This window comes from Dermacentor albipictus, unplaced genomic scaffold (assembly GCF_038994185.2).
Source record: "Dermacentor albipictus isolate Rhodes 1998 colony unplaced genomic scaffold, USDA_Dalb.pri_finalv2 scaffold_17, whole genome shotgun sequence".
In the NCBI taxonomy this organism is placed as follows: domain Eukaryota; kingdom Metazoa; phylum Arthropoda; class Arachnida; order Ixodida; family Ixodidae; genus Dermacentor; species Dermacentor albipictus.
Window position 1 is genome coordinate 9,599,658 of NW_027225571.1, and position 17,116 is coordinate 9,616,773.

At 47.2% G+C, this 17,116-nt stretch overlaps 1 protein-coding gene across 2 annotated transcripts in view; it reads right to left on the reverse strand.

Moving 5' to 3' along the window:
* Positions 1–17,116, reverse strand: part of LOC139051977 (uncharacterized) — a 118,157-nt gene that overhangs the window by 45,642 nt on the left and 55,399 nt on the right. For both annotated transcript variants that reach the window (XM_070529040.1, XM_070529039.1), the window contains exons 10-11: positions 16,570–16,661; positions 12,685–12,758 (exon numbers count right to left, since the gene is read on the reverse strand). In XM_070529040.1, the coding sequence (XP_070385141.1) occupies positions 12,685–12,758; positions 16,570–16,661 (166 nt within the window). The remainder of the gene's footprint in view (positions 1–12,684; positions 12,759–16,569; positions 16,662–17,116) is intronic.

Below are 17,116 nucleotides of genomic sequence, written 5' to 3' on the forward strand. Positions count from 1 at the left end.
GAATACGCATCGCGTTCACTCGAGGCGTACTCGCGACGCTCATCTTCTTGGCGCTTGCGGGAAAAACGATATGTGGCCGCGATAACCACAGTAATAGCATATAGGGCGAGAAGGTCGCCATGGTGGGTAGTAGGGGCCGCTCGATACGCTGGGAGATAGTGCGTTCAGATGGGGCGATGAAGGCTCAAGTGGTATTGAAGAGACATTGGCCGGAGGAGCATTGGCCGGAGAGGATATGTGGGTAGAGACAACGTTGAACGGACGCTGGTTGGAGGCCCGGTAGCAACGTAGGCGTATGTTGGCAGGGGGCGAGGAGTAGGAGGGTCAAGTTGCGCAGAGCAAGTGATGGATGCGAGCTCCTCCTTGATGACGTCGTGCAACGCTGCACCAGAAGGCTAAGGAGGAAGGACCCACGCAGATGAAAAGCCGAGGGATCGAATTTCCTCGCGGATAATCACCCGAATCATTACACGCAGGCAGTGGCGTAGCCAGAAATATTGTTCGGGGGGGGGGGGGGCGCCACGCCACTGGCCCAATGTGTGTGTGTGTGTGTGTATATATATATATATATATATATATATATATATATATATATATATATATATATATATATATATATATATATATATATATATATTGTTACAAGCACGGGGAAAAGGGGTTTATTGAGGCGTGCGAGAGCAGGAACGGCAGGCTACGAAGAACAGGAATGGCCGCTGCACAGTCTTCGTTCTCCTCTTCCCTTCTCTTCTTGATTCCCGCGTCCCTTTGACGCGCTTGGACGTAACATACCTCCCCTCGCAGACAAAGCCCCCTGGGCGAGTCAACTAGCTTGTCGTGGCGTACATGATTTCAACCGTGCGACATGCGCGACTTGTGTCCTAGCAGAACGTCTACCAGTGTTCGTGAGGCGCGCGAGAGTATAGTTCACTTCGCTGACTTTGTCGATGACAACATACGGTCCATCGTAGTTTGCCAGCAGCTTTTGACACAAACCGCGCTTCCTTGTGGGAGTCCAAAGCCAAACGATATCACCAGGGTTATATGCAACAGGCCGATGTCGTGCGTCATAGCGGGCTTTGGAGTTTTCTTGTGATGCCAAAGTCCGAAGACGCGCAAGTCTCCGAGCCTCTTCAGCGAGGCACAGCGTATCGGCGACCGTAGGATTGTCGTGGTGGTAAAAAGGGAGGACAGTGTCGAGCGTATACTGGGGCGGCCGAGCATATAGAAGGAAGAAGGGGCTGTAGCCGGTTGTCTCGTGCCTGGCGGTGTTGTATGCGTAAGTAATAAACGGTAGAACTTCATCCCAATTCTTGTGATCGGACGCAACATACATGGAAAGCATATTTGTGATCGTTCGATTAGTGCGCTCAGTGAGGCCATTCGTTTGCGGATGATACGGCGTCGAGTGCCTGAGGTGCGAGTTACACAAACGCACAAGCTCTTCCACTATATCCGCCGTGAATTGACGTCCCCGGTCGCTTATGATAACACCAGGTGGTCCATGTCGTAGAACAATAGCGTGAAGTAAGAAAAGCGACACTTCGGTGGCAGTTGCTGATGGTATAGCCGCCGTCTCGCAATAGCGTGTGAAATAGTCGGCGCAGACAATTATCCAGCGGTTCCCCTTAGATGACTTTGGAAAAGGGCCTAACAGATCAATTCCAACTTGCCGAAAGGGTGAGCTGGAAGGCGGCACAGGTTGAAGGAGACCAGATGGGGCAGTGGTTGGCCGCTTCCGACGTTGGCACTGTATGCAGCTGGCGACATAAAACTCAACCGAATGTCGCATCCGGGGCCAGTAAAAGCGTTCTTGAATGCGATAAAGTGTGCGCACAGTGCCTAAGTGCCCGGAGGTAGGGTCATCGTGCATAGCCTGAAGGATTGCTGGCCGGAGACGCACCGGCACCACTAGAAGGAAGCGTGCACCCGTGCTTGAGTAGTTCCTTTTGTACAGGAGCCCGTCACGTACACAGTAGCTGCTTGTTGCACTTGAATGGGCAGAAGTAAAGAGTGGCTCCAATTTAGTGTCTGTCCGTTGTTCCGTTTTGAACGCATCAATATCTGGAAAAGCGGGTGTCACAGAAGCGACGAGATGATCAAAATCGTCTGCGTCGCAGTCCGTCGTGGCAACCGGCATACGGGAAAGGCAGTCTGCGTCAGCGTGTTTTCGGCCACTCTTGTAGGAAACAGTGAAGTTATATTCCTGCAACCTCAAAGCCCAGCGCGCAAGGCGACCACAAGGGTCGCGAAGGTTGACGAGCCAGCACAGGGAATGGTGGTCTGTGACGACTTGGAATGGGCGTCCGTACAAGTACGAGCGAAATCGCTGAACCGCAAAGATTACAGCGAGGCATTCTTGCTCTGTCACCGTGTAATTCCGTTCAGGTTTGCTTAATGAGCGGCTTGCATAAGCAATCACGTGCTGACGGTCGTCGTAGCGTTGGACCAATACGGCACCCAGACCAACGCCACTGGCATCTGTGTGGATTTCTGTCGGCGCAGTAGGATTGAAGTGGCGAAGGATAGGTCGGGAGGTCAGCAGGAACTTCAACTGACGAAATGCAGAATCGCACTCGGGTGTCCACTCAAACCGGGCGTCTTTATGTAGCAGATTTGTCAGAGGATAAGCGACGTCAGCAAAACCAGGAATAAATCGGCGAAAGTAAGAGCAAAGACCCAGAAAACTACGAAGTTGCTTCACTGACTGCGGTGCACTGAATGCCTCGACAGCTGCCGTCTTGAGGGGATCAGGCCGGATACCGTCTTTGTCAACAAGATGACCCAGCACAAGGGTTTGACGGTCACCAAAGTTACATTTCTTGGAGTTCAGAACCAGGCCAGCGTTTTTGATGCAGTCGAGGACAATATCCAGGCGCGTATTGTGCTCATTGAATGTGCGCCCGAATATAACAACGTCGTCAAGATAGCACATACAGATGTTCCACTTTAACCCACGCAGAATTGTGTCCATGAACCTTTCAAAGGTTGCTGGAGCGTTACACAACCCAAATGGCATCACATTGAATTCGAATAATCCATCCGGGGTTATGAAGGCTGTTTTCTCCTTGTCTGCCGGGTGTATCGGGATTTGCCAATATCCTGAGCGCAGGTCCACTGAAGAAAAATAAGAGGCCGAATGCAGGCAATCAATTGCATCATCAATCCGGGGCAGGGGGTAGACATCCTTCTTAGTCACGGCGTTTAATCTTCGATAATCGACGCAAAATCTCCAGCTACCGTCTTTCTTTCTGACAAGTATGACCGGAGCTGCCCAAGGACTCGAGGACTCTTGTATTATTCCATTTTTCATCATGTCACTCACTTGTTCCCCGATTATCTTCCGCTCGTTAGGCGACACGCGATAAGGCTTTTGCCTGATCGGGCGCGCAGATCCCGTATCGATAGTATGGCGTGTTCGTGACTCGGGAATCGAGAACGCTTTGTCCGGCTGCGCAAAGTCAAACACTGACAGATGCTTAGAAAGCGTATCCACCAAGGTATGGCGCTCCCTTGTGCTGAGTGACTTGTTTATCATAGACAGAAGCTTTTTGTCGGAAACGTGGCGAAGGTCAGCAGGTTCACACGGTGGATCTGTTAGTACGGCTACGGACGAAGACGTGTATTCTGTAAAGTAGGCGAGTTTCAAGCCGTCTGGAAGCAGGACAGGTTCTGCTGAGCAGTTGGCCGTCCACAAGCCAGCACGCCCGTTGCCAATAGAAACCACACAATGAGGGACAAAAACGTTCTTCTTCATACAATTTAGAAGCATTGGCTCTACGGAGGCATCGAGACTGTCTGGAACTTCACCGCGACACACAACCGGCACGCACACAGAGGTGGACGCAGGCACAACAGTATCTGCAGATACACAAAGTTCACCTTGACTGCAAGTCTCCTCTAAGAGCCCGGACGAAACATGGCCATCGACGCAAACTTCCCCCGTGCGACAATCGACGGTCGCACCACACTGTCGCAAAAAGTCGATGCCCAAAATCACTTCGTGCGTCGATCGGGGAATAACTACAAACTCTGTCGCGAAAACTCCACCAGCCAAGGATACGTCAGCAGTGCACACACTAACAGGGCGCAACCACTCGCCGCTCACTCCACAAAACGTTGCAGCCTGGTCCCACCGAAATACAACTTTACGCCCCAACCGACCTTTAAAACCGAGACTCATTACGGATACAGTTGCTCCGGTATCCACTAAAGCCATTGTAGAAACACCATCAACAAGTACATGCACTTTGTTCTTAATCATAGCAACTGCAGGGGGCATTTCTGTCGATAGCACGTGTCGAGCGACCTCACCCCCATCGGCCGCGCTAGCTAGTTTTCCGGTTGTGAAGGCGAGGCGGAGCGGCGCACTGGCGATGGAGATTGACGTAAACGTGGCGCACGAGAAGTTGGCGGTAGTGTCAAACTCCTGTCAGATGCCGGCGAGCGGCTCCGGAAGCTTCTCTGCCAGTAATCGTTGCCGGGAGGGACGCCAGCTGACCAAGAGGTGGTGTACGGCTGTTGAGTAGTCCTCGTAGGAGGTGTGGGCCTTGGTGAAGATCCGGATCGACCATTCCACGTTGTTGGGCGACGATTGCAAAACCTCGCTATGTGGCCCGCGACACCGCATTGGAAACACACCGGCAGATGCCTCAAATTGCGATGTTCTTCCATGTAGTCGCGCATGTTGCTGTCGACTGCATAGACAGCAGGTGGGTGACATTCATCATGGCTAGGCATCGGCCGCTGGGAGGCGTGCGTGTGGCGTGGGCGTTGGTCGTAGTCATGACCTTGATAGCTCATGGTCCCTCTCGTTTGTGGGGTAGACCTATACTCGATGGACGCTGAGTGAACCGTGGGTTGCCATGATGTCGAAACGGCCGTGTTTCTCGTCTCGTGTGGTGAGTACGCGCCAGTGATGCCGGGTGTGCAACGGTACATCTCTTCTTGATGGAGCAACTCTTCGCGAACAATCTGCCGTATAGTGGATGGAAGGTCAACACACGAGCTCGTGTCTACACTTGCCACCGTCGTGACATTAGCCAGGCGACCAAACTTCGGTATTATCCGTCGCATCTTCAGCGTCTCAAAGGTCCTGCAGTGGCGAATGACGTCAGACACGGAATCCAAACTTTCCTTGCCGATCAAAAAATTGTAGACGTCTTCGGCTATTCCTTTTAACAAATGTCCAACTTTGTCATCTTCAGACATTTGAGAGTTGACTATTTTACACAGTTTCAACACTTCTTCAATATAAGTCGTACATGTCTCGCCGGGAATCTGAGCTCTTTGCGAAAGCGTCTGTTCAGCGCGTTTCTTTTTTGCGCTAGAGTCTCCAAAACACGCTCTGATCTCCTCGACGAAAAGCTCCCATGAAGTGAGCGTGTCTTCGTGATTCTCATACCAGACGAGCGCTGTGTCGGTGAGGGAAAACACTACGTTGGACAATTGTGCGGTCGAGTTCCAACCGTTAGATCGGCTCACCCTTCGGTAGTTCGTGAGCCACTCGTCGACATCTTCTCCGGCTTTTCCTCCGAATGTGAGTGGCACCCGCTAGTACTGCCACGGAACACCAGGTGTTGACCTTGAAGCCGCGTCAGATCCTTCGGGAATCTGGCAGGCGCATTCAGGCATGGCAGGTGAGGGTGGCGGAAGTCCGGCAAGTCGACGGCTTCGGCGAAGTTGTAGCAGCGTAGGCTCCGTGGTTACGAGGTGTACCCCGCACCGTCCACCAATTTGTTACAAGCACGGGGAAAAGGGGTTTATTGAGGCGTGCGAGAGCAGGAACGGCAGGCTACGAAGAACAGGAATGGCCGCTGCACAGTCTTCGTTCTCCTCTTCCCTTCTCTTCTTGATTCCCGCGTCCCTTTGACGCGCTTGGACGTAACAATATATATATATATATATATATATATATATATATATATATATATATATATATATATATATATATATATATATATATATATATATACACACCACTTCACCAAATTTGAGGAGGTTTATTGCATTGAAAAGGAAAAGTTTAATTCTAGTGACTACTGGCTTCGAATTTTTCATTTTGGTGGTCAATTATTTATTAAAAATTCGCCAAAACTGAAAATTTTCAGAAAACGAAACTATCAAGTTTAAAACTCCGTGACTCAACAATGAAAAATGATATCACAATTCTGTGAATTGCATCTAATAGTACATCTACAGCGGACAAAATAGATATGTTACACATGAATCTCAAACAAATTTAGTATTGTGGAAATACGGCTTTTGCAGAACCCTTGTACACAACGTAACCAATTCACGTGAGATACAAATTGACACAGCAAACGTGTCGGCTTTGACTGTTATTATAAATGCCATTTACAGAACCACAATATCTGTTCTTCATGCATAGCTATTAGTTTGTAAACGTCGTGCTTCTATTTTTTCAAACTTTCGAATTTTCCAAAATATTTTAAACAACATTCAGGCCCTAAATCGAAGTTCTGTTTCCAACAGACACTAGGATTTAACTTTCTCTCTCAAATGCAACCAATTTCAATAAAAGCGATTAGCAGGATTATCTCAGAAAAGCGTTTCTGCGTTTTACAAGTATTTGAATAGGCCGCGTCGGATTGGGCCCGAGCTAAAGCTTCCTCTTAAACAATTTATCTAGGGATGAAATACATGAATAACAACTGCATTGTCATTTCCAAAGACGCTGCAACCGAATTCGTGAAAGCTACGCACTGTAAATACAAGTAAAATATGTATTTTTTCATAAAATATTATACTCGTATGTGCCAAAAATTGTGTCCAAAATAACTGACGTCAATGCTTCCATGTTTTTTGTCTATTTATTAAGTAAAGAAAACATCACACGAACTATAGAACTATATCAGTTCGAAACCAGGAAAGCAGTGCATGCCGCTGATATGACAAATTAAAAGGCAATGAACTGAACAAGTTGAGGACAAATATGTTAATGAAACTTTGTCATTCAAGAACCGTGCTTACATTCTTGTATATGTGCAATGGCCAGTGAAAAATCTCAATGACGCTGTCATTTGTTCCAATGTATTACGCAGGAGTAGCTGTCCCTTGTCGTGTATCCTGAGTAATTGCACCGAAGTTATAGTCGCGACAGAGAGCACGTATAAAAAGCAGGAGTTCTGCAAGATATATGAGGGCAAGTCAAATGAATGAGCCAACAACGGGGTACTTTATTTAAAAGTAGTCTTCATGAGAATTTAGACATTTGTCCTATTGACTAACGAGTTGCGTGATTCCTGTCTTATAAAACTCCTTAGGCTGCTTCAAAAAGTCTGTATCTGGTTCCCTTGAGCTGTTTTTTCGGTTGCCCCATGTAAAAGTCGCAAGGTGACAGGTCTGAGCTGTATGGCGGATGTTTCAGCGTTTCCCACTTGAACTTTGCCAGTTTTGTATTAACCACATAAGCGACGTGGGGACAGGCATTGTCGTGGAACAAGATGACTCCATTCGTCAATTTTCCACGTTGTTCGTTCTTGATTGCGACACGCTGCCGTTCTGGCGTTTCACAATATCGGAAACAATTGATAGCCTCTCAAGATTTAACAAATTCTATGAGTAATGGACCCTGTCGATCGAAAAAAAAAGTCAACAACACCTTTCCAGCGGAAATGATGGCCTTTACGTTCTTTGGGCGTGGTAAATTCAAATGTTTCCACTGTAAGCTTTGCCGTCGTGTTTCAGGCTCGTAGTAGTGGCACCAAGGTTCGTCCCCGATCACAGTTGCAAACAAGAAGTCGTCATGCTCATCGTGATACCCGATCAGATGAGTCAAGGCAGCGCGAAACTTCTCCGTCTTCTCGCGATGGATAAAAATCTTGAGGATCCATTGCGCACCAAAGAGCCGATAACCGAGAAGCTCATGAATTATGGCGTGAACCGAACCGTGACTGATGTTCAGACGGTCTGCCAGTTCATCGATGCTTATCCTCCGTTCTTGTTTCAGCAGCTCATGAACCTTTAAAATTGTGTGGGGGGTGATTGCACGATGGTTTCGGCCCGGTCTTGGAATGTCTTTGCAACGTCCTTTGAACCGTTTGCTCCAACGCTTCACAGTGGTCAATTAAATGCAGTGTTCAACGTACACGGCAGTCATATGGTGATTAATTTCTGTTTTGGAAACACCTTCAGCTGTCAAAAACTTCGCGACACCGAGCTGTTCAACTTTTGAAATGTCCATTATGTGACGCAACCATATTCAACCCAGTGTATGAGAGCATTAAAGAACATTTATCTTCACACCTGCGTGTCACTTTTGTAAATGAGACATGCCGTTCTCCTACGCGCATGCCTCGCAGATAATGAACCGAACCATTATTGCGCGGTTAGGGTAGGCTCACTTCCATTTGACTCGCCCTCGTGCACTAGAAATGCAAAGATACAATGGGATATGTAAATGCGAAAATACGGCTTGATAAAGGACAAAAAAGTATCACTGGAAACAAAGTTCACTGCTTGTATACACAAAACCTCACAACAAGATATTTAACTATACGTATAAGTCTCCAATGAGTCTATGTATGAAAGAAGAAGTAACTGTGTATAATGCGTCAAACAAGGCAAATAAACATGTAGCACAATCATAGATTCACAGAATCCTAGATTCCGCCCCCATTCCATCCACTCCCCCCGATGTATTGCGCGCGACGGAAGGCGGCGCTTGCTCCCCGCTTTTCTCCTTTGCACACACAAGACTGAGCCACCATCTTCGGCTCACCTATTCAACCTCCCCTCCTATGCTTTCACTCGCACATACAGCATGCAGCGCGTGGTCACGATGTTATCACCCTTGGACTTTATACGAAACATGAAGGCGATGGCAGGAATGCGCCTTTAGTGTCCATATAATTGCTTTCGCAATAATATAATAAACGTATCCGGCAACTGAAGCGTCCCGTCGCCCATTACTTTCCGCAAAAGAAGTATCAAAATCGAACTTTCACCATGCGACAATTCGCTGCGCCGCAACAATGGGTTTTTTTTTTCATTTCGGTGCCTACGCCTCACAGAAAAAAAAATACATAGGAAAGTATGTTGGCCAGAATCTAATGCCTACTTCGGGCACCTAATGGGGCTACGGAAGGAATACCGAAGAAAACATGAGACGCTTGGTCCACTGAGAACCATACGCATACTGCTCAGTATCCTACAGCGGCGAAACAAGACTTTCCGGAAAGGTTCCGCTCAAGGAATGCGGTGCAATCCTTCGAGTCCCCACAGTGATGGCGGCGAGCGACCATTGTTTTTTTTTCTCGTCTGCTAGCCAGAAAGCGTCCAAAACTCCTTCCGGTAAAAATCCACTCGGCCATAGCAAACTGAACGCGCACCGAAGTGCACCGCACGGTGGTCGGGGCCATAGGAGAAAAACGTATGCGCTCTGGCTGGCTCTGGCAGCCCGCGGGTAGGGTAGCGAGAACAACAACAAAAAAATTGAAGAGGCTCAATGTGTCCTTGCGAATAAAAGTCAAAGTAGAAAAAATAAATAAGAACGTAGTTACTTTGGCTGGCTTTAGTGTCTTGACATGGATGTTCTGGCGTAGGTAAAAAAAAATGTTGATATTTTCATATGTGACATGACGGCACAAATGAACCACCCCAACGCTTCGTCTCGTTGGACCTCGCTGCCTGCTTAGTCAACTTGTCTGCTATTGTGTTGATTTTGCTTGTCTCGTTGTATGTTCCGATGTAAACTTTAGAAAAATCAATAGACCTTTGGCGTCAAATGTTTATAACAACATTAAACCCACAAAGTTCCGCAATTGAAAATCTAAAGCACAACTTTGGAAATGTCAATGCACCTTTCACATCAAGAGCTTATGAGATTTATACCCATAAAGTTTCGCAATTGATATCCATGTGCTCCATAGATTCCGTGGTCTCAGTGAGATGCCGCGGCGAGCCCACTCACCATCAAAGCGCCCTTGAAACTTTGTGCTCGGATGGGACTGCTTGGCGTTATGCGACTCCCGGTGTATGGGCGTTGCCACGAAATCCAGCCCGAGTTTGCAATCTTGGCGGTTAAATGTCGTTTCGAGCGCCAAAAAGACATTCTAGACAAAATCCAGAGTGATTTCCGGCGCCGGGGGTCGCTTTGGTCGGCGGTGCATGGACAGCACGAAAAAATTTCGGGGGGGGGGGGGGCTGAAGCCCCATAAGCGCCCCCCCCTGGTGTGTGTGTGTGTGTGTGTACACACACACACACACACACCAAACGCATGCTGCTCACTTTTGTATGTAGAGTGTCACACAATTTTTATTTTTCTTAATTAGATAATTAGTCAAGATTAATTAACCAGCTTCTGAAGCAACGAAGTTAGGTGAGAAATCCGCATTAGAAAGTTGTACAGCACTTTGCAAAACGACCGAAAAAACAGTTTCTGTCTTTCAATCTATTAAGTATAAGTGTTCCTCAGTGTACTACGGATGCCCGCGAAATACAAATGATACACCACGTGACATGCCCACTTGCGCGTCGTGATTTCACTGCTCCCAAACGTTCCGCGCACAAACGAATATAGCATTTAGCCGGGGGTGCTGCCGCTGCGTCTACTTATCGCTATCATGAACCACCGCGAGGAAGCACATCGCTGCTGTAAATCGCACAGCCAACGCCTTCGTCACTGACATGTCGCCTTTTAAGCGGCAGCATGCCCTGCTAGATGCTACGCTCGTTTGTATGTGGACAGTTTGGAAGCGCTGCAATCACGGCGCTCAAGCGGGTATGTCGCGTGGGACTTTTTTGTATTTCGCGGGCATCCGCAGTAAGCTGAAAAATACTAATACTTAATAGTTAGAAAGTTAGAAACTGGCTAATCGGACATTTTGCAAAGCGCTCTACAACTCTCTAACTGCTATTTTTTGCCTATCTTCGTTGCTTCAGAAGTTCGACAATTAATCTTGACTAATTATCAAATTAAGCGAAACACAAGAAATAGGCTGACGCACCACATACAAAAGGGAGCAACATGCATTTGGTCGCGTCATCCTAGAGTGCATCGGCATATTTTTAAGCTCTGGCTAAAGTTAGCTGAAAGGCCCCGTATATATATTTGCCACTGAGGCGTGCCATATACGCAGGCGCACATACCTGCAGTGACCCAAGTTGGTCCGACGGTTGGTTTCGAACCCTGTTCCCTCAGCGCAACAGCCCGATGCCTTGCCCATTTTTAGCATGTGGACTACCGAGTCATCCAAGTTGGCGGGAAAGCCGTTAGATAAAAAGTCCCCTGAAATTGCGCCAAATTCCAAAAAAAAAAGCTAATAGAATGCTGCATGAGCTCCTGGGTTTGCCTGTCTGAACATGCGCGTCCGCTACGCAGCTGCGTAGCGCGATCTCTCTTTTTTTTTATGGGGTTTTACGTGCCAAAACCACTTTCTGATTATGAGGCACGCCGTAGTGGAGGACTCCGGAAATTTCGACCACCTGGGGTTCTTTAACGTGCACCTAAATCTAAGTACACGGGTGATTTCGCATTTCGCCCCCATCGAAATGCGGCCGCCGTGGCCGGGATTCGATCCCGCGACCTCGTGCTCAGCAGCCTAACACCATAGCCACTGAGCAACCGCGGCGGGTAGCGCGATCTCGGACACTGTAGTTTCCGCTAAATTCACGTTGTCAAACCGGCGCACCCTGTTACCGCTTGACCTTTCAAGAAATCAACTGGTTATTCGTAATTTGTCGCTGAAAAAACATAAGTGAATTACAGCGAGCGTTGTCGAGTAAACAAAGTACTCGTAAATTCAGGACGATAGCAAAAAAAAATTATTTATTACAAGTAATTACGTGTAATTCGTTACGTACAAGTTAGATTGCAGCCCATTCTCGGGTGCTTAGATAGGCGTAGTACGGACGGCGAGATGGCTAAATGACATGGGCTTAAACAAAAAATTAGAGAGTCACATGGATGGGCATCTCTCGGTGCACTGACGCTCCCAAGGGTGTGAACCAATGTTCAGTGTTGCACAACATCGTTGAACAATACAACGCCACGACAGCGATTCAGTGGTCCAGCTGCGTGGTGCCAAAAATGGACAGAAACACGCGGGTGGAAGCTATGTCTGATTGCGAAGGTGGTATTGCAAGCTGTATCCGTCTGCATCATTTATAAATGACCTGGACTCTGCAGGAGTACGCGAGCGGTTATTTTTCCCCTTGTGTCGACTGTGGGCTATTTGAGAGAAGTGAAGAAGTGCATATGCGCTGTACATCGAAATAAATGTCAGTCGTCAGAAGCCGTCGCTTATGTCCATCTTTCTGCGTCCTTGTCACTTAGCGACATGTAGCTCCCTGTAATATCAGTGAACAAGGCCATTAGTCCCCTCTCAAGCCCATAAGGTCTTTGATAACACAGCAACATCCTTCTCTTGATAACGCGTATGATGTGACCCTGATGTCGAGTAGTCGGCACGACACACAGCACGTCACTATACGCCTCGTTTACCTTGCAGGCTTCATTCTTACCTGCATTAATGACTCGCATCTCTGTCGCCATGCACGGACACAGCGCGTATTTGTATTTTTTTCTTCACAGTAGTACAGCATAGAAAACCCGTGCCGTGCAGCTCAGTCAACAAACCATCAGCAGCGCACAGTTGCAAGTGACAGTCGACGCGTGGTTTTATAGAGCAAAACTAATTCTTGTAGCCCAGGCGCCATACCTTGGAGCGTTCCAGCGTCTTTCCTCCGAACTCGAACTCGAGCAGGACGTAGCATTGGGTCTTTTGAAACAAGGCTGAAAAAGACCGCCGAAATAAGTACGGAAGCGGGAAACACAAGCATATCAATATTTTGTGCCGAATTTCGCAAGCAAGAAAGAAAAGATTCTGAAAATTCTTAAGTCGGAGTTATGAGAATTGCCGCAGACCACCTGCCAAATAAAGAAACCAAGTCATGAGATACGTCATTGTTTCTCTTTCACTGCGACCGATGTGCAATGCATCGAACTGTTTCTAGTGCAACTGAACCACAGAACACTTAACTGAAAAATGGACACACCCATTGACACCGACAGGGTGTTAAACTTAACATAGGCCAAACTTTTAAAATATGCAAATGTTACGTATAGCTGGACCGGACCAAGGCAATGGGTGTTTATCGTCACTTGGAGATAGACTATTTCTTGCATTCCGCCTAATTAAACAATTTGTCCTAATGAATTTACCAAATGTTATAATTAGATTCAAAGTGTCAATGAGAAAATTTCAGAGGGATACGAAGGACTCCCGGTACAGCTTTCTGTTGCTCAATACGTCCTACGTAAAAGTGTTTTTCCGAGCGTGAAAGAAGCCCTCAAAGTGCCTCGAGCAGCCAGTCGTGCTGAAATTTTTTATGCATTTTTGTGCAATCTCGCATTAACCATAAACAATATCTGATGGAAAGAAATGTATTAAGGAGGCTTTCTGAGGCAGACACCAGAAGTATCGCACAAGTTATGTTTTCAAACACTCATGTATGTGCTTGTTGTCATTACAGGAACATTGTGCAGTTATTCTGTCATTTTATATCAGCGTTTCTTTATATACATTTATTCACAGAACACTGAATATAGAAAACACTGAAGCACTTTTGTTTAATACAAAAGTCGAAGAAACTAACTCTGCTGTCGTCAAGGACGCGCAACAAACACCGGAAATACAACCAGCCTGTGCCAGCAGCCACAAATGAATTACTCGACTTGGATATAGAGAAAATCATGGGGAAGGCGGCAGGTTGAAATTAAAGACGATGAGCAAAACGAGAACAAGGTAAACGCGGGAGCCAACGCTTCAAGAAGTGCACTTAGTCTTTGTCAAGGCTACATCCTCGGCATGGTATATACAGGTAGGGTTCACCTAAAGGAGAGAGGCCGAAGGTGTGTTAGCGGCGAGGGTGTAGAATGGAGACCGACACACGGTCGGTGGCACGGCCGCATGTCAGCCGGCGTCTAAACTGCCGTGTCCATAGCACCAGTTTATTATCTGCTTCGCTGGAGTTCACTGGGCTATGGTCTCTCTAAATGAGGTAATAGAAGGAGCGGCAGAAAATGGTGCTCCATTCCATTCTTTTCTCTATTTGATTGAAATGGACTAAATATATAAAAAAAGAAAGGAAGGGGAAAAAACTAAACCAAACTAAAGTAACTAAGTGATGTTGCCTATAGCTTGAAATTCAGCGAATAGATTCTGAAGCTCCCTTTGATACGTTTATGCCTATTGGTTGCAGTGTCTTGAATTAATCGATGAGGTATGATTCTCTGTGTGTTCTTTCTCGTTCAGAACGGAAATTTCACTGCAAGATGTAGGGTTCAAGTTCATCAAAGTTATGGCCTGAACACAAACTCTACGTCTTATGGTAAAGGTTCCGTTCTGAACGAGAAAGAAAATACAGAGAATCATACGTGCGCATGTTTCATCTCCCATCAGTGCTTTTTGTGCGTCGATCGCTTCCCTGCGGTGCGATCCCTGGCGATCTTCCCTCACGGTGACCGTACTAGGAACACCTCTTACTCTTCCTTAGACAATAAAGACAGCCACAATATCACCAATTACGTAAACATTCTCAGAGCCATCAGCTTGCCAACTGGCGTAGTAAATTCACTGCCTTAGCTAGCGTCCATTGAGCTGACTAACGAGCCATCGCGACACCGTCTGCCCAGCCACTTCTAGAGCATCTGTGCGCAGAATTACAGTGCTAGCCAGCGCCACTCGGGGTGAAGCGGTGGCGCCTTGAATGCGAGGATTCTTCCCGGTGCCTTCGTCTCATCGGAGCTGCCGCCATGCAATAAACGCCAAACAACTCGCCCAGTGTTCTGCCCGGTGCAGCACTAAACTAAGCCCAGCAATGCCGATTTGCGTGCACTCTCGTGGGACAGGTATGCTCGGAGAACTGTAGGGTCTATCTACGCATCTCGGAGGTCACAGCGACGCTGGCGTGGGAAGACGACGTTATTCGCATAGCAAAGGAAAAAAAAATGTGTTATTTTGTAGATGAGATGGCGGTGTTCGCTGAGAGAGCCTGTCGCAGTGGCACTAAATAATCTCAGAGCCGGAATGAAGGCTGAAATTTGTCCATTTCTGTACGAGCGTTCGGGCCCAGCAGAGTACGCGCTGAAAGAATCCGAAATAAAAAATGTGTAAAGTGGACAATAAAAAAATGTCATCAAAAAAGCAAAGTTTGGGGGAAGCGCCTGTTCGAGCTTTTTCTTGTGATTTCGCCATGCGATATAAATTTAACTTACAGCTACAACTCCACACTCCGCAAAAAAAAAAAGCTATGAGGGCGTAGAATATTTTCTCCTTTCCTCTATATTCTCTCAAAAGAAGAATGTCAACGTTTTAAATTCTGTCAAAATTTAGATGTTCAATAATTTAAGACCATGATGGGTCCGATGTAAACAAACAATATTGGATGATTTGGTTTAGACGCCCCCCCCCCCCTAAAAAAGCACACAGAGTAAAAAAAATATTGTAGTTTTCTGATATATACCGACAACTTTAAACTTCCTTTTTTTCAGGCTGCTAATACAAATAAAAATTCAGGTTCTGTGTGAGAACTGTTATAGATCAAATATACCTGCCCAATCTAAAGGTCATCGCAGGATTAGTTTATGAGAAAGGGTACATTGAAAGTGGAAACTCTAGCTAGAATGTGGCCCATAAATACAAAAACTAGTAGAGGTGCCATGGTGGAAAAAATACTGTACTTGAGGCTCTTTCAGCACGCAAAAGTTGGCACTGATAAACGCGATAGTTTTTTGTGACACAACGCTGGAACCAAGTAGACCCATTCACCTTATATCCCCCGTTAAGGCATTTGTATGACGTGGGAGCGAGCTGCGTGCGGGAACAGATTTTCCAGTAAGTGTTCTTGATGCCATAGAACTGGCCTCTAGCAGACTGCTGCAACTTTTCTTCGCGGTCATCGCTGAGGCTTATGGCACAGCAAACATCACGCGCAAATTTCGGGTGGAAATTATTATACTAGCGTTGTTTATACAAAAGATGCTGTTAAAAAAAAAGGCGCTCGCTGTTTTGGGGTGGCGACAATCAAACCATCCTACATTCATAAGAATACATAAAGTTCGCGGGTTAATATGCGCACTACAGATGCAGTAAATTTCTTTTTTTTTTACTCCGGCGTGCGCGCATGCCATTCGCGCATTTCATGCGGAATACCGACATCTCCGTACAATGAGCGCAGCAAATGGGCATCACGTCACGGAGGAAACGGTCGTTACAATGAAATGCTCGTTGTACAATACTTTAAATGAAGACGAATGGCACGTAATAAGAGGGCTAGACCGCTCAACATTCACGGGTCTTTCTTAGTTACGAGTGAGGCGAATCGTTGAAGCGACACACATGCTCCCCGTGACTGTCATATAGCTTACACGCGAGCGCACCCGTGCGTGCGTACTGCGGGTGTGTCACCTCGAACAAACTCTTGCACTGCCTCGCATAGGTACGCCGAGCACGAATTGGCTTGAAAACGGCGCATATCAAACGCCAAGGTATCAATTGCGGACGAGGAACGGAACAAAAGGCGGCAGCATATAGTTCACTTGCCGGGGTCGCTGTTCTCGGAGCAGAACTGGTTGTCGTAGTCCTTCCAGCTCTTCATCAGGACGGGGTGGTAAGTTCCTTGGACGCAATGAGTACTGCAAACGGAGGACGACCCCATAACGGCAATGCTATACCACAGGGGGTGCAGAGGAGCAAAATGAAAAAGACGCGGGAGATCGTTTCGCTTGTGGTAGCCTGCAGTGTATACCGGAATGCGACGCCCCCCGCGCCCAGTCTGCGGAAGCCGGAACGGGCTGATGAAACGGGTCTATTCCGAGCACATTCCTTTCCGCGCTTCGTCAGTGGTCGGAGGGACGCTCCGCCGTTATCATATCCCCCCACGCGGTCGTTTGGGATCGGTGGGTTACCAGGAATGTAACGAAGCGAAAAGAACTTTCACACGGTGCCGGACACGAGTCCTGTCATGCAGAATACACACTTTGCGGCGCCGTAAAAGAAGCGATGGGCAATTGTTCAGCTCCGACAATAGATGCGACACCGCCAGCAAAAGCTCTCGTTAGGGAAGAAAAACGAACCGCTTCGCCAATTT